This window comes from Hypanus sabinus, chromosome X1 (assembly GCF_030144855.1).
Source record: "Hypanus sabinus isolate sHypSab1 chromosome X1, sHypSab1.hap1, whole genome shotgun sequence".
Taxonomy (NCBI): Eukaryota; Metazoa; Chordata; class Chondrichthyes; order Myliobatiformes; family Dasyatidae; genus Hypanus; species Hypanus sabinus.
Window position 1 is genome coordinate 37,639,785 of NC_082738.1, and position 25,313 is coordinate 37,665,097.

A 25,313-nucleotide genomic window follows, 5' to 3' on the forward strand; every position below is an offset into this window, starting at 1 on the left:
TTCAACATATTATCAACAGAGCCCAATTCCTTCAACATGGTGGTATCAAGACACACCTTTCCCCCTTCTGGTTCCCATCGAGTATTCTAAAGATCCTCCACCTTTTGTGACTCCCCAATTCACTCATCCATCTTCAATCTCCACACCTCTCAGTCCTTTCCCATGCAGCTGCAAGAGATGACAAACTTATTCTTTTATCTCTTCCCTTATCATCCAGAAACAATTATTTTCCATGTTCAGTGTATTCTCTTCTGCACTGTAAACCAAAAATAAATTGCTGACCACTTCCTCTTGTTCTACAAGGGTTTCCACTTGCCTGTCATTTAATTCTTCATCCAAACGTCTTTGGCTTCTTATGCTATTCCAAGAAAGTCCAACAAAGAATCAGGTAATAGCTTCTTTCATTTAGGTATGTAATAGTCCAGACAAGTTTGAATTCAGTGGTTTCAGATTACCTGATGTTGCAGTTTGTTTCCAAACTGGTCACCAACCTGTAACATTCATTCTATTGTTTATCACCACAGATGCTGACTACTAACTGAATACTCCTTTACTTCAGACTTCCATTAACTTTCACTGTAGTGTAGCAACTAGTGCAATTGCTTCACTGGTCAGGGTTCAAATCCCACATTCCAAAAGACATAGGGTTAGTGAGTTGCGGGCATGCGATATTTGTGTCGGAAGTGTGGCGACACTTGTGGACTGCCCCCAGCACAATCCTTACTGCGTTGATTGTTGACACAAAATGACATTTCATTGCATGTTTCGAGGTTCATGTGACAAAGCTAATCTAATTTTTTTTTCCCTTTTTAAACTGCTGTCTTGTATTCAATCAGCATAGGCTTTTCTACTCAACCTCTTCCCACAAGACAAAGGCAGCATTCCATGAACTAACAATAGTCCACTGCATTTCCTCAAAAAGCAAGCAGAAGCTTCTTGGACAGAGTAACAGTTAAAGGTGCTGTCTCACAGCCTCAGCAACCTGGGTTCAACCTTGACCTCTGTGTGTTGTGGGTACATTCTTTGTGATCATCTGGGCTTCCACCACGTACTCTGATTTCCTTCTACATCCCGAAGTTAATTGTCCAAAGTAAATTGCTCCTAATGTTAGGAGGGAGTTGAACAGTATGTGAGAAAAGGTATGAGGGAATGGGATCAAGGGCTGGCATAGACTCAATGGTTCAAATGGCCTTTTTCTATATTATAATAAAGTATAAATATAGAGTCACCAAAACTGCAAGGAAATCATTTATGAACATACTCATGTAGAGATATTGAAGGAAGAGAGCTTCCAATCCTTGCACTCTAAGGGTGAAGGCAACAAAAACAAGTACACCAATCCTTCAGACACAATTATATTTTTAATAAACATTTAAACATGCCAAGTACAAGGTATTGAATACCTTATCACACTGTGCTCAAATGGAGATGTCATTGTGTCACTAATACAGAAGTCCTGATGACACAATCTATTTGAATATTGCTTCAATGATGTTTCAAAACAATACAAAAAGATTTCTAAAATGTTTAACTTAGGATGACATTTTTTCCCCATGATGTTCAGACTCTGTAACTTTTAAAATGACTCTTATAAGTTACCTCCACGCCTTGCTCTGTCTAGTTTTGCTCTATCTTGATGGCCAGAACCAATCCTGTGGTTAATGGACTTGCCACACAAGTCCAATGTGGGCACTGGATTTTCACTTAGATGCCAGTGCAGACTACTTGTGTTGCCGTGTGAAAAGAGTGCCTGAATAGCTAAGTCACAATGACACAGTGGTAGGATAAACACATTGCCTTGGAGTGGATAGAGAAATAAATGTACTGATGTTTGGCTAAAATACTTAAATTTCAGCTGAGCTCTAACCCACAAGGGTAGAAACCAGAGGTGCTTCTCATTAACTATTGACAAAAAAATGTGCAGTCATCAAGTGGGAAGGAGGCTGGACATTTTAAGGTGGGAAAAATATTGGGGGTGTTCTACTTGCTCTTCATAGGTCACAAACTGATGAATATTTTGTGAATCTGATTTCACCGGGGGAAAGTGGTGGTAAAATTGGGAGAAACTGGCATTCAGGGCACTGTAAAATGGGGCAGTGAACAGTATTGAAGAGGTTTGGTGGGAATAATAGGATGTTCTCATTTCCTCACTGTTTAAATAAAATAACAAAAATCTGGAAAAAATGGAGAGGTGGTCACAGAGCAAAACTAATCAACAGAAAACGAGGAATGCTAAAATCAGGGGTATTGCCAGTCTAGTTGCAGTCTAATTCCATAACCCTACTGGGGAAAATCTGCTGAAATTTACTCTTTGTAACTATGGTAGCAGAATCTAGTAGCACAGTAACATTAGTTTTTCTCGGTGAGATTGGAGGATAAAAACCAAAATTTCCAGCAATTCTCACTCACAACCAAAAGGTAGAATAGCTGGTCTATTACAAGTACTGTATAAAGATTGCACTATATTGGTTCCATCCTTGCCTTACAAAATGCCCTTTTAACGGTGCAACATCACTGAAGGGTATAAGCTCCAAGAGACATTCTGGAATTTGACCTCACTTTCCTAGTGTGTGGAATCAAGGGCCAGGAAGGTACTTCAGAGAGGATTGTATTCAGGCATTTACTTTTCCAAAGTAACAGCAATTTTGGCATAGTGCAAAACTATTCCGAAATTAGTGGTGGGACAACAAGCAAATTGGCTTTTACATTCTGCAAAGAACCAACATTTTGCAGCAACTGGAGTGAGCAAGGCGTGGAAATAATGGTCAATGACCAACTGTCCTTCACAGACATGACCTCTCCACTTCTCTCAGAGCATAGCATGGAAAAGTGTCCAAAAGTTAAATCTGCTTAATGTGTAACTTTATATTCCCATATGAAAGACAGCTCAATGTCCACCTCCCCATTGACCAACACAAGATTTGCCTGGAGATGATTACAGGCACCAGTACGTTACTAATTGGGTCATCAGATAATATCAACAATGTATAAACGTGAAATCTCCAATCAAAACTGTTGTAGTTAAAATAAATATTTAATTTTGACTAAGATATTAAGAGAAGCTCAAAGAACATTTTTTCTCTTATGGTATCATGTCATGCTTCATTTTGAGTTATGTCCTGGTCATGATTTAAAGATGTGGATGGGTCTAAGCTCTAACTGAGCCAATGTTGAGTGGAACTTTCAAAAAGGTCATTGTTTTGCAAGCGTCATGGAATAATGCAGAATGCAGTAAATGTAACATTTCTCCCCCAGAGGTACACAAGGCCAGTTGACAGCATTACACGACTGCAGATGTTGTGAAGTGACTCAAGTGGTGGGGGAAGGTTTGGGGTAAAAATTATGCAACTTGGGGATAAAAACATTCTGCCAACTTGACAAGAGCTTTGCATTATTTCCAAACAATCTTCATCTCATGCTATCTTTCTTTTTTTTTAAAAAAAAGGAGTGAAAGCAAACCCAAGTCAGCACTTTAACATTTCCCAAAGCAGCATTTGAACAAGGGGTAGAAATACTTCCACGACTGGACAGAGACTGTTGGATGCGGAGAGTCCAAACCCAACTGTACCATGAAGATGATTAACTTAGTACTCTGAACAGGATGAAGCCAAGTGGATTTTCTTCATTCAAAGCCATCTGAACAATCTCAATTAGCCCAATCTTGGTAGGTTGTATTAAAAGGTGAGCATTTTGCACTTTACCACTTTTCCTTAACCTACCTCAACATTGCGGTCCACAGTATTCAGTCTGGATATCATGTGTCTCAGGATCCACATTATACAGATTTGATTTCGACCATTTTAAAACAAATCTTGCTCCAATTCAAATGACCAGAGTCTCAAAACTTTACTGAAGCAAATGAACAGAGATACTATGCTGAGAATGAGTGATCATTGTTAAAGTATATAGAAGTGAGAGATCATGAGGTCTGACCCTGTTTGTTGTCTGCCTGCAGATAACTCTTCAGGGAGGTATAAATACCAGCTTTATACAAACTCTGGGTTTGGGTAGGGGTGGAGGAAATCAGGCAGCAATAAAGCCATCAAATGGTAAAGGTGACCAACATCCACACTTCAAGTAACAGTTCCAAATGCATATTCAAAGTGTTCAAGCTAAACACTAACAGTGTATGTGAACAGCCTTCACCAGAACCAGAAGGAACTTCCAAGCCCTCGAAATGGTTATTACTTTAAAAAAAAATTTCCTTCTGTACCTTCATACATATTCGTCCCAAGGCTCAGTATCTCATCTGAGGAGTTTTGATTCAGCTCCTGATTAAAAGTGCTGCAAATGTGCAGTTAATTAATTTCCTTTATTCACCTTTATAACCCACTGGTTTGATGGTGAGTACTAACTAACCATATAACAGGTCCCTTTTTAAGCTTAGAGATATTTAGACTTATTCACAACAATTTAAAACAGTGATTTGCAGGTATCCCTCTCTGTCAAACTACTCAAAGTTGTGCTTATTCACTAAGGGGTAAGAATCTCAAAGCAATGAAAGGATTGATAGTCTATCTTCTTCACACCAAGTCAGTGAATATCAGGAGAATACTTTCACCAAAAAGAGAGTCACAGTGGAATCTACAGCCAGTCCTTGCACAACATTGACCATTATGAAATACTGAACAAAATTGCCACGAACTATCCCAAGCCAAGAAATATTTAAAGCAATTGTAGTACCTTGCAATTCCCCCTAGTTGCTCCCACTATAAAACTGTACATCTCAAACTTCCTGCAGTTCTGTGTGATGGTTTCCAAGAAAAATGACCTATTAGATTTTAGTATTTGACTGTAAATGGTAACATGAGATTTATAATCAATGGATCAGTGCAGAGAATTTCAAAGGTATTGCTATTATCCATCCCCTTGCTATAACTACCTTGCACCTTGGCCAACACGAACGAGGGAAACTTGTGATGAAGTGGTGGAGCCCTCTTACCCCTGCATCTGATGTGTAAGTAGGCAAGAAAAGGCCAATGGATTGGTTATCCATTCCCTCCATTTACAACTTGTGGAACTAATTCCAGGGTCCACCAACACCAACCAACCCTCATCTCACCTCTTCCAGAGCAGAGATCAGCTAAGACGGCAAAGAACGGAGATCAAACCTAAGCCCAAACCATTCTGGTTACTGCCCCACTGGACCAAACAGAGCTAAAGCCTACAGCTTTTCCCAACATTTTCCCAATGTAGGTGGGAACTGTGATCTTGTGGTCAACACTCCATAAGCACAGTGAAAAGCACATGCTTGCTCCCAATGTGATTCCAATGCATTACTAGCACTGTTAAGGCACAGCGAGTTGCAATGCACAGCGACTTTTCCACAAGCTCAATGCAGTTCAATCAAGAGCAGATGAGTGCTGCCAATCTTACTGTTCTGGGAGCTGGGGACACCCCAGTACTTCTTACAGGCTACAGGTCAACTCTCCCACAGAGTTCAGCACAACCGCTTTTCAAACCACTCAGCGGCTGCACGAGTGCGGACTGCACACCAGGACTAACAGCAGCAGAGTTCCAGCTGAGTAATGCTGGAACAAGACGATGTGGCATCACTGGGCTCACTTTAATCACGGTTTCACTTCCCCCAGCGCAGGCTACTGACTGCAAAATGCACACCGCGCTGCATCTCAGGCTCCATGTGATAAACTTGCCAGTCGTGCATCCCGCAAACTTTAGCAATGAAAAGTTACAAATGTAAATAACTGTCATTCCACGCGTAGTCAGGGCATCCTGACAGCACTTGACACCTCAAACTAACATCCAATAGCTTTTGACCATTTACACCACCTCTATAAACCCCTCTAATGGGCCTTTGTGACTGCTGCTCGATTGCCAATATATGCTGTGTCTTGTTAGCCACAACTTAATAATGAGCTCCAAGACCTCTCACTAGTCAAGGAAAAGTCAACTACAACTTGCTCGTGAGATGGTATTTAAGAGGCTCCTGTATCTTTCCAGAGCTTTTTAAAAAAAACTTTCTTGAAGAATTTTCCAATTGTTTTCTTGAGATGAAAACAATCTTTGCAAATGACAAGTGTCATTTTAATCACAGGAATACAAGGGCTCCCCCTCAAAACGTGCTGGGAACCTGCAAATACATCGAACCTGGAGGATGAAATGCCACCACTGTTAAAAACGTCTCTAGTGAGGCATTATCTCAGTCTATACAAACACAATCTTTGATTGAAAAGTGATTGTGTACAGTGCTGTAACATAAAAGACTGAATGCATCTTTTTTAACATCTGCTAGACATCATTTCAATCCTGCATTGCATCATTGGTCCACTGCCGGGGGCATGTCCAAAGTGGAGATTTCCAAACCATTCTAAACATACAGCTGGTCTATCAGTTCCAAGAAACTAGCAGAGAGGGAGGAAACTGCTCAAGGAATTCCTTCCCACTGCAGACCACCATTGCTCATGAGATCTATATCTCAGAGTAACTCTGTAGCAAAGGGAATCTTTACCCTGTGTGAATGCCTATTACAAATTATTTCATAAAACCCCACTGCGTTAGCAGTCAGACCATCAGCAGCAGTGACTCAAAAGATGAGAAAAAGAATCACCTCCCAAAATAAATATACACTATTTTCTTTTAAAATAAAGCTTAGACTTTCTTTGGAAACTAAAATGCTTCATAAAACAGGCTGATTGATAAAATATTCTTCATAATCTATGAAACTTTCAAAGAAAGACGTCCAGGACGAACAGATGTGGATACATTACATTTATGTCAGGTGATATGGAAAGGTGCAACAACCTTAGTGTATTTCCAAATAATGCGCTTTTGAGTTAGCCAGGAACCCACACCCCTACTCCCTTGCGCTAGAGTGGGGAGGAACAATCTATTAGCAGCACATACGCTGTGCTTTGGACGCAAGTGTGCTCTTCTCGTATAAAATTTAAGGCACCTGCTAGGAGGTAAACCTGAGAAGCAGGGTCGGTGTGGTGAGGGGCAATGGAACAGGAGGTGGTGAGACCTTGGGGGATAAGGGAGGTGTAAAGACTTTCCACATGGCCCAACGTACAACTGGGCCCTCACCACAGCACTGGGTTGTCCACCTTTGAGAATCCGGGGTCTTTCCTCAACTCCCAGTAAGTACCGTTGCTGATCCATGACTCTTTTCCACTGGCGTCAATAGTTTTTCTGGAAAAAAAAAGACAAAAGTGTGGCTCATTAAAAACAGAGGGGCAGATGGGCAACAGACTGGAAGCCATTCATGCCCTTGACACTGAAGCAGGAGTGACTTCATGTCTCAATGCGGTGTTGGAAGTGCTGCTTTTCAGATCATCCACTCTCTTATTTGAAACCACAACTCACGTAGAGTGAGGGGCCCATCAAGGAAGCAACTTGGTTATCAGTTCTTTGATTATTTGTGGGTTTGTGCATCGATGATGAGGTCAGCATTTAGTGCCCTTTGGAAGTGACGGTCCCTTTGAACTGCGATAACCCTTCTGGCAAAGTTGCTCCGGGATTTAGAACAAGGAACGGTGAACTTTTACCAAGTCAGGATTTTGTACATTTTGGAGTGGAACTCACATAAGGGATTGGAGCAGAATCAGGCCATTTGGCCCATCAAACCTGCTCTGTCATCTAAACATGGCCGATTTTTTTTAACCCATTCGCCCCCAACCCATAACCCTCTTACCAATCAAAAGTCCTCAATCTCTGCCTTAAGTACACCCAATGAGTTGGCCTCCATAGCCATCTGTGGTGATAAATTCCAGATTCACCACCCTCTGGCTTAAGAAACTCCTCCTCATCTCAAGTTTTAAAGCAATGGCCCTTAATCTGAGGCTGTGCCCTCAGATCCTAGTCACGACTCTACTAGAAACACCCTCTTATTTCAGTAGCTGGTAGGTTCCTTCTTGGTGGTCTTGACATAGTAACAGTGGTTTGATTTCACAAGGTCAGTCACTTGGTCTCTTGTGTGATGGAATCATGGAAACAAAAAGCCATCAACCAGGATCAAAGTGAACCAAGCGTTCAATCTTGAGCATGGCTGTGAGACTTTACAGGAAATGCATTAAACAGCAAGTGTTTCCATAAGATTTCTGCCATCACTCATTGGCATCAAGGTAAAACTTGGAAAGGCTGGACAAAACCTACCTGGTCGCGATCCTGAGGGCACAGTTACACTGGACAGGTGACAATTCCCACAGACAGACCCATTCACAATGCCAGCTCCCTTATAAAGAGCTTGAACTGGATGACTAGAAAGTTGGGTTTTTTTGCTCTGTGCACTTTTCTGGATAACCTTTTTTTCTCTTGTGAATGCTTTGCATCTGATGTCATGTGCCTGTGATACTGCTGCTGCAAGTTTTAAAAAATTGCGTGTGTTCTTGTGCATTGAATAAACTTGACTTTAAACAGGGATATCCAAGGAAATGATACGAGGACTTTATCAAAGACAGCCTCACACAGTGACCTTCCTGCAAGAGAAATGGAGTCTTTTGCCCAGGACAGATTAGGTTGGTGTGTTTTGACCAAATGGGTCTGCGTCAACTTTAAAGTATTCCAGAGTCGGAGAAGGCAGGATAACCTCAGCATAGGTGCCTGCCATAGCATCTCACCTGTTTCCTTCCCTACCCCTCCACAAGCCAGCCTCTGAGCATGCACCTCCAGAGCTGGCCTTGCCAACCACACCTGCACAAATGACATCATTGAACTCAATGGGCAACCCACAGTATGGGTTGTTCTGTCCTGGGCACAAGACTCCATTTCTTTTGCAGGAAGGTCACTGTGTGAGGCTGTCTTTGACAATGACAACTCACTGAAAACCTGACAGGACAGATGCTGGAAAAGCAAATAAAGAGTTTTGCACTTCGAGAAGGCTGTGAAAACATTGTGAAGAATGAGAAGTGACCTAATTGAAACATACGATTTTGTTTTGTGCAGCTTGACAGGGTAGGTGCAGATGCTGCTCCCTGGCTGAGGCATCTAGAAACAGAGTTCAAAGTTTCCAATTAAGGGGCTGAGATAATAAGTATTTTAGCATTATTGATTTACTTTTTTTTTATCTGCATGGTTTGTCTTCTTTTGCACAGATTGTCAGCCATTGTATATCGTTTTAAATTAATTCTATTTCTGTTCTGTGAATGCCTGCAAGAAAATGAATCTCAAGGGAGTACATGGTGACACATGCACTGTGATAATAAATTTACTTTCAACTTTCTTTGCCCAACAGTCAATAAGCCTTTGGTATTCTCCATCCAAATGGCTGCAGTAACTTAGTCACTGGCAGATTAGAGAGGGGGATTGAGCAGATTATTAACTGAATCAGGGAATATGGACAGTATTCTTGCTGGAAATTAGTCCTGAGATAAATGATCAGCCATGAACTCAGTGAATGGGGAAAGCAGGTATAAGGGACAGAAATGGCACACTCTCACTTCTGTTGCTACGCCTCATGCAATGAATAAGGTGGGATGGCAGGGCCCCCAGAGGTCGGGGTTCAATTCCTGCTGCTGTCTGTAAGGGGTTCACTGTGTAGGTTTCTTCTGGGAATTCCAGTTTCCTCCCACATTCCAAAAGATATACGAGTTAGGGTTAGTAAGTTGTGGACATGCTATGTTGGTGCAAAAGTACAGCGACACTCGCAGGCTGCCCCAGCACATCCTCAGACTGTGCTGGCCATTGACGCAAATGACATGTTTCACTGTATGTTTCAATGTGCATGTGACAAATGAAGCTCATCTTTAGAGTCCAAAGGCAGATGCTGGTGGCACAAGAGACTCCAGATGCTTGAACCTGCAGCAACGAAATTGCCCTGATGCAGGGACACAAACTAAAACATCGACAATTCCTCCCCACCCCCCCCATAACCCCCAGACAGATACTTGACCCACAGAGTACCTTCAGCAGACCGGTGGTGATGCTGAAGATCTCACCCTCTCCTTCACTCCCCTTTTGGCATCTACCTAGCACCAGCATCACAACAACGCAGTGCGCAGCCTCTGCCCATAATGGGTACAGTAAAATGAACCACTGTACCTAACTGCTACTTACGTGAAAAAACGTGATTGGTAAACCATGTTGTTTTCTTCCATTATCCTCCTCCTCTCCCTCTGCAATTGTTCAATTCTTTGCTTCTGAACCTCTGCTCCGTCCACGTTCCCCTCCTCTAGATATCTGAAGTTAAAGAAAACACATATTAGAAAAAACGAGGAAGGCGCAGGGTTACTGGCAAAGACTTGCAGTATAACGAAGACAAACTCAGCCTGAAAGGGGAAGTAGAAAGTTATGGAATCTAATCGGTACATTGCTTGGGTGGCTCAGTAGCATAGCGGTCAGCACAATTGCTTTACAGCGCTACCAATCACAAATCAGGCTCTGACTCCCACTGCAGTCAGTAAGGAGTTTGTATATTTTCCCCGGGACCACACGGTTTCCTCCCACATTCCGAAGACATACTGTGATAAAGCAAATTAGAGAATTGTGGGCATGCTATGCTGGTGCTGGAAGCCACCTGCACAGTCCTCGCTGATTTGATTTGGCCCAAATGACACATTTCACTGTATGTCTCAAAGTACATTAGAGAAATAACGTTAACATTTAAAATTTTGGCTAGAGTTCTGGATCATTGACCAAGGGACAATCCCACGGTGGCAGATACCCAAATTTAAGTTCTCTGATTAAATAAAACTGCAATCCCAAATTAAGAGCTAATTTCAATAATGGGAATCATAAACTTGTTGGATTATTGAAAACATCCATCCAATTCACTAACATATTTTAGGGAAGGGAATCTGTTGACCTTACATTGTCTGGTCTCTCTCCAACCCCTGGCCCACCAACATGGTCGATTCTTAACTCAGTCAATTTGGAGATGGGGGAGTGTTGTCTCCCCATCACTATGGAAAGAGAGATACCTGTCTCCCCCCTTGTTAGTGAGAGAGAGAGAGCCTGTGGGATGTGGAAAATATTGGAGTGAACAGTTAGACTGGAGATCATGGACTCTCTTTGGGGCACGGTTGGTGGTAAGAATGCCGATGCCTTATGCTAGAATAAGTGGGGGAAGGGGAGGGGGGCTTTGGGGTTCTATGTCTTTTTCTGTCATTCATTCGATGGGTTTTTCTCTTCTGTTGTTTTGAGGATATCTGCGGAGATCAAGAATTTCAGGTTGTATATTGAATACATTCTGATATTAAAATGGAACTAATGAACTATTGAAATTCAATATCCCCATCCCCTGAATCAATTTGATAAGGATTCATAATCCCTTTCAGAAAATTCTCATGTCTATTTGAAAGGGTTAATTTCCCTGGGCTAGGTCAAGGAGAGAGTGGGCAGTCAATCACACATGCCCTCGAAGCATAGAATCAGATGCTATATATTCATCCTTTACTAAGACTTCCCAATGAAAAGGCATTTGACAGAGTTGAATGGAAATACTTATTTAATGTTTTAGAGAAGTTCGGCTTTGGTATTAATTTTAATAAGTGGATCAGAATGATATATAAAAGCCCTACTGCTACTGTTATTACTAACAATTGCAGATCTTTTTTGTCCCCAGCTTTCTCAGGGTACGAGACAAAGATGTCCGTTAAGTCCCTTGTTATTTAATTTGGTGCTGGTACCCTTGGCTATTGCACTTCGTAAAGCTAAAGATATTCATGGAATTTTCATAAATGGGACTGTTCATAAGATCTCCCTTTATGCTGACAATCTCTTAGTTCATATTTCGAATCCTGAAGAATCCATTCCTAGTTTATTGAAACTATTAAATGATTTTGGAAAGTTTTCGAGATATAAACTAAACCTTCATAAAAGTGAATTATTTCCCCTAAATGACTCTGCTTCTATATATGACATTCCTTTTAGAGTCACGGACTCTTAAATATTTAGGTATTATTATCACTAAAAAATCAGAAAGAACTTTATGAAGCTAATTTGGTTCCTTTAGTGGATTTTATGAAGCAATTATTTTGTAGATGGAATCCACTTACACTTTTGTTAGCCGGCCGAATTCATGCAGTTAAAATGATGATTTTACCAAAATTTTTATATGTATTTCAAAATATCCCTTTTTTAACTAATAAGTTTTTTTGATCAGGTTGACTATTATTTCATCTTTTGTTTGGAATAATAAAAGACCAAGAATTGGTAAATATCATTTACAAAAATTAAAAAAGCATGGAGGTCTTGCTTTGCCTAATTTAAGAATGTATTATTGGGCTGTTAATATGCATTATATGTGCTTTTGGTTATGATAAAAATGAACTATCACCTTGGGCTGATTTGGAATCGAATGCTGTGAAACAGTTTCACTTAACCTCGTTATTAGGCGCTTCTCTACCTGTACAACTGGCCAAAATTACTAATTTAAATTTATACCCTGTGATAAAGCAGTCATTACAAATTTGGTTCCAGTTTCATAATTTCTTTTAATCTTAAAAAAATTTAAACTTTTAAAGTTTAATTTATTGAAATTATTTATTTAAACTTTCATTAAGTGATCCTAACTTTCTTCTTTGGAGGAATAAAGGAATTTATTCGTTCATGGATCTGTTCCAAGATGACCGATTGATGACTTTTGAGAAATTAGTAACTAAATACTCTCTCGTATTCACATTTCCTGCAATGTCTTCAGGTCAAACACTTCTCACAAGAATATTTAAATAATTTTCCATATATACAGGATTCTGACATGTTAGGTATTATTTTTAAAATGAACCCTTTAGTGCAAGGTTTTATTGGGAAAATTAATAATATATCGTTACAACAGCACAATTACCCTTCACTTAAGATTGGGAGAGAGAGCTTAACATGACCCTGATAACAGAGGACTGGTTGTGGATTTTGAAGTTGGTTAACTCTTCTTCGATCTGTGCCAATCACTCTTTAATTCAATTTAAAATTATACATCGTTACTATTTGACAAAGGAGAGACTGTCTAAAATGTTTCCTAATGTTGATAGTGTGATAGATGTAAAACCGAGAGAGTCACATTGACACATGTTTTGGTCGTGTTCTACAATGAAACATTTTTGTAAATCTATTTTCTCTACAATTTCTAAAGTTTTAAAAATTAATTTACAACCTAATAAATTGACAGTTTTATTTGGTATAATCCCTCAATATATTCATGGTATTTCTTCATCAGACCAACATGTAATTGCATTTGTTACATTATTGACCAGAAGGGCTATTTTGTTAAACTGGAAAGATGCTTCTGCTCCTACTTTGATACAATGGTTCTCTCAGGTGATGTTATGCCTTAGTTTGGAGAAAATCAGAAGATGAACTTTTGATCCTCAATTTGATTTTGAGAAAAGGTGGGGTTCATTTGCCTGCTACTATCATCTGATTTGAGTTAATTAATATGGTTTCTTTCTGATTTTTATTTAAATGGATTTGAGTTGGCAGATTGATGTTTTTTTTTAATGGAAGCTTGTATGACGTATAGCTCGAGGGTTGTGCTCCCAGTGGGGTTTTATTTTCTCTTAGTTAGTAGGGGCTCTTTTTTTTCCCTTCCTTTTCTTTCTTTCAAAAAATATTATTAACACTATTTTTTTTCTTATTATTGATATATTGGTTAGCTTTGTTAATCAGTTATTTGTTAATTCAATTCTTCATTGTACATAATGACATACCGACTGATTACCTTAATGTATTTTTCGTTGATCTTCAATAATAATTAATAAAAATATTTTTTAAATGAAAAATGAATCAGATGCAATGGGCTCAAGCAGTGCTTTATGTTGTGATGGCTCTGGATCTTTGGTCAACCAGCCAGATGTTCTGCCAACTGCAAGTAAGGCCTGCTCCCTAGATGCCAGGAGCTGGTGTCTGATTAGCTCAAATCAAAATATTGGGAAAAAACCTGTCCCACTGCCAGCTTTGCATCAACATTTTATTAACTAACGAATATTCCAAATATATTTTGGTGAGATTCAACAGACCTAGAACTCGCGGCCTAACAGATTGTTGAAAGCCAATACCTTCATATTTCCAAGTGCCTGACAGTGGCCTAATGAATACCCTGCCACCACCAAGATCTTGTCACTAGAACAAGACTGCTTACCTATGCTGCACACCAAATGCGCTTTGAATTATAGTTTACTAACCTATTTGTGGTAATATTTTGCTTTATGTGCAGTGTGAGATAGGTTTTGTGGGTACACTGTGTTGTTGGAGGAATGTTGTTTCGTTTGGCTGTAAATATATATAGTCAGATGACAAACCTGAACTTGAAAAAAGAACTGTGATTGCAGGAACAAGTGCCAGAAACAGATTAATTTCATGTTCACTTTTCATCTTCACTAAAGGGTCTCCTTCTGTGTTGTAAATTTCCAAGTCTATGGTTACATGAGGTGTGGTGAAGACATGCAGTGAAAGCTCCTTTAGCCTACGCCCCCACCTCCCAAGCAAGCCCTGAACCAATATGGGGTTACATGCTAAATTAAGTTTTCAGTTCAAGAGATGCTTATGAGCCATGCAGTGATGCAATGTTGACACAAAGGCCTTGGAGAGTGTGCAAGGAAAGGGCAGGCTCTAACATTTTGGTCAGCATGAATGACTTAAGCAGAACGGCCTGGTTCCATGCACGAGTCCTCCTTTATGACTGTATCTCCAAGATTGGTTGGTCCTCCTTTTAGAATTGTAGCATGGGAACAATTACTCGATTTTTTTCCTCCCTGGTTTAAGATGGAGCTACTGAAGGAGCGTGACAGCTTTCAGGTAGATCGAAATGAAGGAAATTTGACTAAACACACATCTTTTCTGAAGGAAATTGCGGTGAACTACCACCACAAACAGTGAGGAGGTAGGCAGAGGCAAGGCTGGTCCGGGTGGGGTGATGAGCCATGCTGGGGCATTGCGAGGCACAACTTGTTTGAGGAGGAGTCGCACACAGAGTTCATATTGCTGCCGGAGATGGAGTGAGCGATTTGGAGAGGGGTCAATGCCTGTTCACCTAATCCGGGTCACTCTAAGTCTGGTTCAGAACGCTGTTGGCTTGCAGCTATCGTTTTTTCATTTGCATGGTGTGTGTGCTTTCTCCCCCGTCTCTTTCTCTGCGCAGTGGTTTCTGGTCTTTTTTGTTTAAATTAGGTTATTCAGGTTCCTTGCTTTGTAAGCAGACAAATCTCAAGGTGTGTAAATTCTTTGACAATAAGTGTGTGTTGAATCTTTGATGCTTCAGTGTTTCTTTCAGCTGCTGTAGTGAAAACCATTACAAGAAGTGCAAGTCCTTCTATAAATAAATCAATTTTGTTAGCTTAAATACCCCACTCTCCATCGATAACACAGAATGACCAAGAGAAAGATAGATTTCCTAAGGACCGGATAAACAAGGATGTTCTCCTTGAAATAGAGAAGGTCAAGCAGAGAACAGAAAACTGTGGGTATGCCCAGCAGGTCAAGCAGCATCCACAAGGAGGCAACGGTTAATACTTCATCAGAACTGGTGGTCATTGACCTGAAATATTCATATAGCTTCTCTCTACAGATACCGACTGATCTGTTGAGCTTTGTTAAAAAAAAACTATTCTTATTTCAGATCTTCACCTTCTACTACACACTTCTGCTTTTCTCAAGTTGAGAAGGAATTTGATTTGAGGTGTTCAGGATGGAATAGGGTCCAACACAAGTGAAAAAGGAGAAACAGTTTGGACTGGCAGGAGGAGCAAGGACCAGAGGACTCAAACTGAAGATCAACAGAACCAGGTGGTGTTCCCCGAAAAGACTTTCATGCAGTAAATAGTCACAGTTAGATATTCACTGTCTGGGTGGTGGGAGCAGAGCCGACTTGGCTTCAAAAGGAGAACTGAATAGATAATGGAGGTTGATGTGACACTGTAGGGATATGAGGAAGGACCTGCCATCTGGGACTGACTGGGTTGACATTGCAGAGATAAAAATGGCAAACACCGGAAAACAGAGCAAATCAGGCAGCATCTGTGGAGAGATGAACTTCGGACTGACGATCTCAGACTGGAACATCAACCATTAATCCTTTCACAGATGTTGCCTGATCCGCCGATCTTTTCCTTCATTTTCTGTTTTTATTGAACATTTGCAATGTCTACATTTTTGCTTGAGTTTGGTGTTGGACATAATGGGATGAATGGCTTCTTATTTTGTTGTAATTCTGTGATTAGTTTATTCCACAACTCAAGCTTGTAAAAAATGCCCTTAGAGAATCAGCTTAAAGCAGCACAAATATTTTATGAACATTTGAGAGTGGAGCTGAAACGTGATAAACGATGCCTTGGGAGGAACCACGGCAGTCTCAATGTTAATGGCATATTGAGTAAAGAGCCTGTCTCACTTCGGCCTACCTTTGGTCTGGCCTCAGTCGTGTGTCAGTCAAGGGCAGGACACGCTTAAGGTCAAGGGTCAGTTCGTTGAGTTCACGAGCGAATGTGGTGAAGCCGTAATAACTTTCATGGTCATTAGGAATGGGTTCTGAAAAGAGAATCAAGAATATTACATTACTGAACAATACCACAACAAATACAGCATGCTTGTTGAAGTAAAATGTTTCAGCGAAAACAAGGCTATTGCATTCAAAATATGAAAACACCAACACAAACTGAAGTTTATACAAACTAATGAAGAGATTAGTGAAGCTTAATCGAACTTTTAAAATTACACGAGTGAGCAATGTCCAATTCACACACATCAGGGATTCATCAGCAAAATGAAAGGACTCAGAATGCTTAACCAAAGCTGTTTCGTATTGCAAATAGTGCTATTACTATATTGCCAGCCAGAGTGGAGATGACTGCAGAATACTCCATGAATCAAGATTAGATTTCACCCTCTAATTGGGATCGACGTTTATGTACATAATTCAGGTACGTCTAGCCTCCAGTGACTGTATTTTGTTTGTTTACTTAGAAAAGTTAGCTTATTGCAGTTTATTATTTGATGTCTTATAATGTACTGCTGCCATAAAACAAACTTCACAACAAATGTCAGTGATAATAAGCTTGATTCTGCTTCATACAAGGAAATGCATCGCTTGGGTTATCGAACAACAGTCCAAGGATAGCACTGGTCAGCCTGCAAGCGTTGAAATGCTTTTGGCATCAACGTAACATGCCTACAACTTCATAACACTAACCCGCAAGATTTGAACTGTGAGGGAAAATAGATCACCCAGAGGAAACCCACGTGGTCACGGTGAAAATGTACCAACTCCTTAAAGACAGCAGCAGGAATTGAACTCTGACTGCTGGTGCTGTCGAGCGTTACGCAAACTGCTACGGGTTGAAATGCCACGAAACTGGGAGTTGCATTATGCAGTGACGGTGCTCTGCAAAATGGTCACCCAGCCTACACGATCTCGTACTGATGTAGAGGAGGCCACATCTGGAGATGAAATAAGGAGGTGGGAGGAGATGCACTTAATTTGTCTGACCTGGTAAGGCAATTTGGGTCCCTAAATGCTGGCGAGGAAAGAGGTGTCGGGACAGGTGTTGCACCTGATATGGTGGCAGGGGAAAGGCTTGGATAATCACACTCTGATTGGGCAAACCCGAGGAAATCTGCAGATGCTGGAAATTCAAGCAACACACACAAAATGCTGGTGGAACACAGCAGGCCAGGCAGCACCTATAGGAAGAAGTACAGTCAACGTTTCGGGCCGAGACCTTTCGTCAGGACTCAAATGTAAATGAGTCCTGACGAAGGGTCTTGGCCCGAAACGTTGACTATACTTCTTCCTATAGGTGCTGCCTGGCCTGCTGCGTTCCACCAGCATTTTGTGTGTGTTGCCACACTTCGATTGGGACAGATTTAGTGCTCACGATGCAGGAAATGCAAATGATTGCCTTGGGATGCTGACCACGGCAAGAGAACGCAAGCTTCAACAGCTGCACTTGAAGCTGGCTAGCCTCACTGATAAAGTGTCGACGGCAACACAGCAGCTCTTACTTGGTTTCCAAATGCATTTAGCAGTTTGTGGGCCACCACAGTAAACTCCCTCGTGCCACTTGCCAAACAGCTGATGGACAATCCTCCCATTCTGATCCAGCACCGAGCCTTGCACCTCATTTACATTTGAGCTCCAGTACTTGGTCTGGAGATAAAAGAGAGAACATACCCAGTGAGAGTCAGAGTCATGCAGTGTTGACAGGCCCTTCAGCCCAACTGTTCCATGCTGACCAACCTCATCTAAGGTAGTCCCAATCCTTCTCAACTTCTATCCATGTACCCATGTTTAAATGTTGTTGATCTCCTGGCCTTAACTACCTCTTGTCTCTTTGTTCCACTGACAGTCATCACCAAACTTGGGCAACATGCACAGGAAAAAAAAAATCAATGAGCAACTATCTCCTCTCTGGTTCAAAATGGTTTCCTTCAGGTTCCCATTGGATGAGGAACTGGGGGTGGGGGTGTGCGGGAATCTCATTGAACCTTACTGGGTACCGAAAGGCCTGACTAGACCGAACATAGAGAGGATGTTTTCTCAAAGGAAGGATGTGCTGGCATTGGAGAGGGTCTAGAGGTGGTTTATGAAGTTATCCAGGGAATGAAAGAGTTGACATACAAGGAGCATTTAGTAGCTCTGGCCTGTAATTGCTGGAGTTTACAGAATGTGCGTGTATGTGGGGGGGGGGGCGGAAGGGAGAGAAATCTCACTGAAACCTATTGCATATTGAAAGGCCTAGATAGAGTGGATGTGGAGACAATGTTTCCGATGGTGGAGAGCTCTAGCATTAGAGGGCACAGCCTTAATCCAGGGACATTCATTTAGAACAGAGATGAGGAGGTATTTAGTTAGCCAGAGTGGTGAATTTTGGAATTTATTGCCACAGACAGCTGGGTATATTTGAAGCTGAGGTTAATAGGTTCTTCATTATTAAGGGTGCCAAAGATTACAAGGATTGAGAGGAATAATGAATCAATCATGATGGAATGGTGGACCAGACTCAATGGGCCAAATGGTCTAATTGTCCCCCTATGTCTTATGGTCATGGATAGAATGGGGTTGAAGAAAATGTCAGCCATGGTAGAATGGCAGAGCAGACAGAATGGGCTGAATGGTCTAATTCTGCTCCTATATCTTATGGTTCCCTAAACCTCCTCCTTTGCGACTCAGTCCTATACTGTTGAGTTCTCGACTTCCCCAACCCTGTGAAAAAGACTGCATATTCACCTTATCTATCCCCCCCTCATGATTTTATACATCCCCATAAGATCAACCCTCAATCCCCTACACTCCAAGGAATAAATTCCCAGTCCATGTAGCTTTCAGCTCGAGAACTGTCGGTGCCTGGTAGGATATTCGCCTGAGTAAGAGCAGTAAAGGACGTGGCATTTCGTGTGGTCAGTGTCGTTCTCCACCCAGCCCCTTGACCACCTGCCCTCACGCTGCTAAACAAACATAGCTGAAAAGCAGGCAGTTGAGACATTGGCAGGGGAACACACCTTCAAGAAGGTTAGCCTGCAGTGGCAGACACTGCTCTTGGTGTTGGTGATCACCACCTCGCCGTAGTGTTCGATCCATCGCTGGCCACTCAGGATGTTGTGGATACAGGAAGTCACTTTGTTCCACTGGTAGTGATCGCCAAACCTGGACGACACACACAAAGAAACACAATCAGGAAAAATAATAAATTCAGAAAAGGATTTAGGTCACAGGACCACAAAGCACAGTAGTTTTAGGCCATTCGGTCCATTGAGTCTGCTTCACCATTCTATCCTGGCTGATTTACAATTTCTCTCAACCTTCTCTCTGTAACCTCTAAGAAAGTACACCCAAGCACTTTAGAAGATGGACAAGACTGCAGCTTCTGGAATAAAAAAAAACCCAGCGGATCAGGCAGCATCTGTGGAGAAGTTTCAGGTCGAGTCCCTTTATGAGTCTAGATCAGCAACAATGACCACCCCTTTCTCTCCACCAATGCTGCCTGACCCAGATTTCCTCCAGCATCTTGCTGGTGGCAGGCGAGTCCACAGATGTCCTGGCCCACCAGAAGAAATCACTGGCACACATGTCCTGGGGCAGCTCTTCTGGATAGAAAACCACAATGTGGGTCTGCTCGGGAATAACCCCAGAACAGACCAATCACGTGGCAGGTCTGGGCACAAGTCCGGCCCTAAATGGTGTTGACTGAACGAGGAATGACTGCCAGCACACAGTGGAGGAAGATATAGTGACAATGTTTCAGACATTTGTATGGGAAAGGTGTGGACGAATATAGACCCAATGCAGGCAAATGGGCCCAGTGTCAGGGTCAGGATGGACAGGAAGGGGCAAAAGGACACACTTCCATGCTGTACTCATCTATGAGAACTCTGGGGATAATTTGTAATTGGAATTGGTTTATTATTGTCTCAAGAACCGAGGTACAGTGAAAGACTGAAGAATTGACTGGTGGTGTGGGACTTCATTCAGACTTCTGCAAGTCCTGCCTGATGGGAGCCATGAGAAGATGACCTGGTTCAGAGCAGGGATCTTTCACAGTAGCTGGCAGTTCCGTGGCAGGCACCAGTATTGTTCTGAGTGGGCAGAGAGATTAATCTGCATCCGCATCCAGACCAGTGGATGGGGCCTGGGACAGAGATGTTCGGACGAGCATGCTTCTGGAATTGAGCGAGCGATGACCTCAGGGCAGTTATAGAGCTATCCTGTAACTGGTCAGTGTTGTGGGACCATCAACCAATCTGCTAGATAAATAGTGCAGGTGGCGGGGTGTGAAAGGAACCATCAATGTCTCGGGTCCAGATCCGAATCAGGGCAGGTTGTGGGAGCTTTCTGTGTCTACACAGAGTGTGGTGGACACAAGGTGTTAGACTGCAAAGGTGTGGCAGCAGCTGTAAACTGAGTACTTTATGTATCATATGTACATCGAAACAGTGCAATGCATTGTTTGCTTCAATGACCGACACAGTCTGAGGAGCAGCCTGCAAGTGTCCTGACGCTTCTGGCATTAACATACCATGCCCACAACTTACTTTGGAATGTGGGTGGAAACCAGAGCACCTAGAGGAAATCCACATGGTCGCAGGGAGCACGTACAAATTCCTCACAGACAGTGGCAGGTAATGGTGCGTTAACCACTACACTACCGTGGCACGCCAAAGTCTGAGCATCTGGGAGGATGTTCACTCAGTCATAGGGAGAACCTGCACACTCCACAGAGACAGCGCCAGGCGTCAGCATTAAACTTGCGTCACTGGAGATGCACAGCCGGTTGGGATATGGAATCCAGAGACTAAAGCGGGCCGAAGAAGATGGGAGCGCGGTGTGTAGTAGCCGGGAGAAGAGATGGGCTAATAGAGGCTGGGCGGCACCATTGAGTAGGGAGACAAAAGGCACAGTTTTTGGGATCAGTGGGCCCACTGACGGTGGAAGAGGGTTGGGGCTGGGAAGGCGGGGGAGTCCACAGGAGCCTGGAGTTGGCTGGATTGTGGAGAGTGCGAGGTGGTGGAGGGGATGGGGAGATTGCTGCTCCTCGGGGAGCGGTTGGAGTTGGCAGAGCCTTGGACAGGGCACAGCACAGCGAGATTATTGAAAGTGCAAGCTGCTGAACCTTGACCCTCTGTGCTCCTGCTCTGTACATTGAAGGTAGGGGTGCGTTCACTGGTGGGTAACTGGCTAGACTGAACCTGTGACCTCTGGTCCTGCCTCTCTAAACAGTTTCCTTTCATTTGTTCTACAGGAGGGATTTGAAAACTTAGCTACTCACGTTGGTAAGCTCACGTTTACCATCCCGACGGGGACGATCTCAAGGGATTTGCCCCAGAACTTGTTCTTCCACCTCACGTCTGAAAACAGAAGGGGAAGAGTCACAGGATCAGATTTATTGTCACTGACATTGGTCATGAAATTTGCTGTTTTATGATCGCAGTACAGTGCAGGCATAATAAGTTATAATAAAAATAATTAGTGCAAAAAGACAAGAGATGGGAGCAGGTTTAGGCCATTCAGCCCATTCAGTTTGCTCTGCTATTCCATCATGACTGAGTTATTATCCCTCTCAACCTTGTGAGAGTTAGAGGAATAACGAGATAGTGCTCATGAACATACAGAGATCTCATGGCAGAGGCTTGGAAATTTGTTGATAGCACTGACGATTTGATGGTGTTGAATACTGAGCTGTAATTGATGAACAGCAGCCTGACGTAGAAATTGCTGATGTCCAAGTGGTCCAAGGCTGAGTGGAAAGCCAGTGAGATTGTATCCACTGTCGCGCTGTTGTCGCGAGCAAAATCAGCCCATTCAGCCCACTGAGTCTTCTCTGGCATTTCATCATGGCTGATTTATTATCCCTCTCAACCCCACTCTCCTGCCTTCACCTCATAACCTTTGATATACTAATCAAGAACCCATCAACCTCTGCTTTAAATATACCCATTCACTTAACCCCCACAGCCATCTGTGGCAAATAATTCCACAGATTCATCACCCCCGGCTAAAGAAATTCTTCCTCACCTGTTTTAAGGAGATTTCCTTCTATTCTGAAGCTGTCCCCTCTGGTCCTAGACTGTCCCACTTATGGAAACATCCTCTCCATATCCACCATTAGGTCTTTCAAAAGTTGGCAGGTTTCAATGAGATCCCCCACTCATTTTTCTAAACTCCAGCAAGTACAGGCCAAGAGCCAAACGCTCCTCATACATTGACCCTTTCATTCCCAGAATAATTCTCCTGAACCTCCTCTAGAGCTTCTCTCATGCCAGCTCCTCCTTTCTTAAGGGGCCACAAGCTGCTCACTATATTCCAAATCAGTCTGACTAATGCATTACGAAGCCTCAGCATCACATCCTTGTTGTTTTTTCTAGTACTCTCTAAATGAATTCTAACATTGCATGTCTTCCTTACGACCACTCAACCTACAAGTTAACCTTTCGGGAATCCTGCACAAGCACAAGTCCCTTTGCACCCCTGATTTCTGAATTTGTTCCCCATTTAGAAAATAATCTGCATCTTTATTTTTTTTCTACTAAAATGCATGACCAATGCTTGCTTCCACCTCTTCCCTAGCAGCGTACTCCTAGCACCTATCAATGTGCAAAACAAATAAACCCTTGCCTCATTAATCTTCTTGAAGACCCCCCCCCCCCACCATCTTAAAGCCATCTAACATCTGATATTTCCAGATTGCATCCTCATTGTCACATGCCCACCTGCATCCCGCATGGTTTTGTCTCTTCAACCACTGGGTGCCCTCTGGAGATGCTTGTGGGTACTTGCAGTGAGTGGACTACCAAAGCCTGTTATAGGCCAGCAAATTCAGTGAAGGGCTCAAATTCTTCTGAGATGACAGACAGCAAAGCCCAGGAGCTGGAATCTGTAGCCTGTGCACTGCCTAGTTAAGCCACAGTAAAAACAAAAGGCTCGCTCTTGTGAATTATTGCATCCCTTTGCAAAGGTGCAAATTAAAGATTAGTGGATGATGGAATCATTCAGAGCAGTCTACAGTCCTGCAGAGTGGGCAGCAGGGTAGCATAGCTGCTAGTGTAATGCTATCACAGAGCCAGGGACCCTGATTCAATCCCACCACTGTCTGTAAGGTGTTCGTATTTTTGATCCAAGATCGCATAGGTTTTCTCCCACATTCCAAAGATGTATGTGTTGAGTAGATTAATGGATTGCATGATTAATTAATTGATTGGGAAGCAAACACTGATTGGGCCAGAAAGACCAGTTATTGTGCTGAGTCTCCAGAACTAGCGTCATCCACATATGGAGTGCCACCACCATCTAGTGGTGATCCAGGAAAATGCCAGCAGGAGAAGGAACCGCAGAAGTCAAGCGTCCCGAAGACTTCTCTCAAACTTTCTCACTGCAACCATCTTACCATGGGAGTGGAGCTGACCTTCAGAAGTAAACGTGAAACCATTCCACATACAGAGACCACACCTCAGAGCCAAGTTCACTCAAACCTCAGCAACGCTCACTGATGGTCACACTCAAAAGACTGATTAATAGTGAGAGGACTGACAGACTCTTACTAGAGAATGGGCAGTACACGCAACATCTGCAGGACAAAGGTTCTGTCAGACCTCCCCTCTGACGATGAAGATTCACAACACAACCCAGAAAGCCCTAACCAACCCCTTGGCAAAGGCAGATATTAGATTCAGACTTATTTATCACGTGGACATCGAAATGCGTTTTTTGAGTTAACAACCAACTTGCCCAAGGATTTGCTGAGGGCAGCCTGCAAGTGTCACCACACCTCTCGGTGCCAACACAGCATGCCCAGTGTTCAGCATTACAACACAAGCAGCAACAGCAAAACAATCCCCTTTCCCACCTACTCACACACCAACCCCATGGGCAGGCCGTCTCCAGTTCTTTGTCCCGGACTCTCAGACATTATTGGTGGAATTCATGTCTGCCCTCAATACATCAGAACAACCTTTAGAGAGACTGGGCTTGTACACGCTGGAATTAAGGAGATTGAGAGGGGATCTGATTGCAACATGTAAGATTATTAAGGGATTGGACAAGATAGAGGCAGGAAATAAGTTCCAGATGCTGGGAGAGTCCAGTACCAGAGGGCATTTGAGAATAAGGGGTAGATCATTTAGGACAGAGTTAAGGAAAAACTTCTTCTCTCAGAGAGTTGTGGGGGTCTGGAATGCACTTCCTCGGAAGGTAGTGGAGGCCAATTCTCTGGATGCTTTCAAGAAGGAGCTAGATAGGTATCTTATGGATAGGGGAATCAAGGGATATGGGGACAAGGCAGGAACCAGGTATTGATAGTGAATGATCAGCCATGATCTCAAAATGGCAGTGCAGGCTCGAAGGGCCGAATGGTCTACTTCTGCACCTATTGTCTATAACCTTTGCTTGATTAAGACTTCAGTCTTGGCACAAGCCCATGGCTCACTGGGCAGCAGTGATCCCTACTCTCCCACCTGCTTGAGACTTAGCCACCAACACCAGCTCCGCAGCATTCTCCAAATTTACGGGCGGGGGGGGGAGTAAACCAATGCCAGTGCCCTCCCCCAGACCAACATCCTCAGCACTGAGGCCCTAGTTCCACTCAACTGGCTACCCAGTGCAGGCTGCTTCACTCACATTTCCCTCCACAGACATTGCCTGACCCACTGTGCTCCATCATCTTTACTGCATGCTTGGCACCAGCCTCCTGAAGCAGACTCACAATTCTGAACCGAAGGACCCACTCAGTGAGATCCCACAGAGAAAAAAATGCAATATCCTCAGTGAGGTGCTGGACCATGGGGCGGTACTGGGAACTCAAAGGCTATGCACTGGGAGCGCAGGAGCCCTGTGCCAACGCTGGGAGGGTTACTCCACCCAAAAACCACCTACCCAGACCGTCAGCGTTTCTGCCCCCTCGGTGGAAGAGTTTGCAGATCCCTCAATGGCCTCGTCGGTT

The 25,313-nt window shown here is 42.9% G+C and overlaps 1 protein-coding gene across 3 annotated transcripts in view; it reads right to left on the bottom strand.

The window, feature by feature from the left end:
• Positions 1-1,348: 1,348 nt before the first annotated feature.
• LOC132384833 (oxysterol-binding protein-related protein 7-like) overlaps positions 1,349-25,313 on the bottom strand; it is a 121,662-nt gene continuing 97,697 nt past the window's right edge. For all 3 annotated transcript variants that reach the window (XM_059956401.1, XM_059956400.1, XM_059956399.1), the window contains 6 exons: positions 21,648-21,726; positions 19,384-19,528; positions 17,887-18,031; positions 16,287-16,413; positions 10,012-10,134; positions 1,349-7,149 (listed from right to left, as the gene is read on the bottom strand). In XM_059956401.1, coding sequence (XP_059812384.1) covers positions 7,041-7,149; positions 10,012-10,134; positions 16,287-16,413; positions 17,887-18,031; positions 19,384-19,528; positions 21,648-21,726 — 728 coding nt within the window. In that variant the 3' untranslated portion in view covers positions 1,349-7,040. The remainder of the gene's footprint in view (positions 7,150-10,011; positions 10,135-16,286; positions 16,414-17,886; positions 18,032-19,383; positions 19,529-21,647; positions 21,727-25,313) is intronic.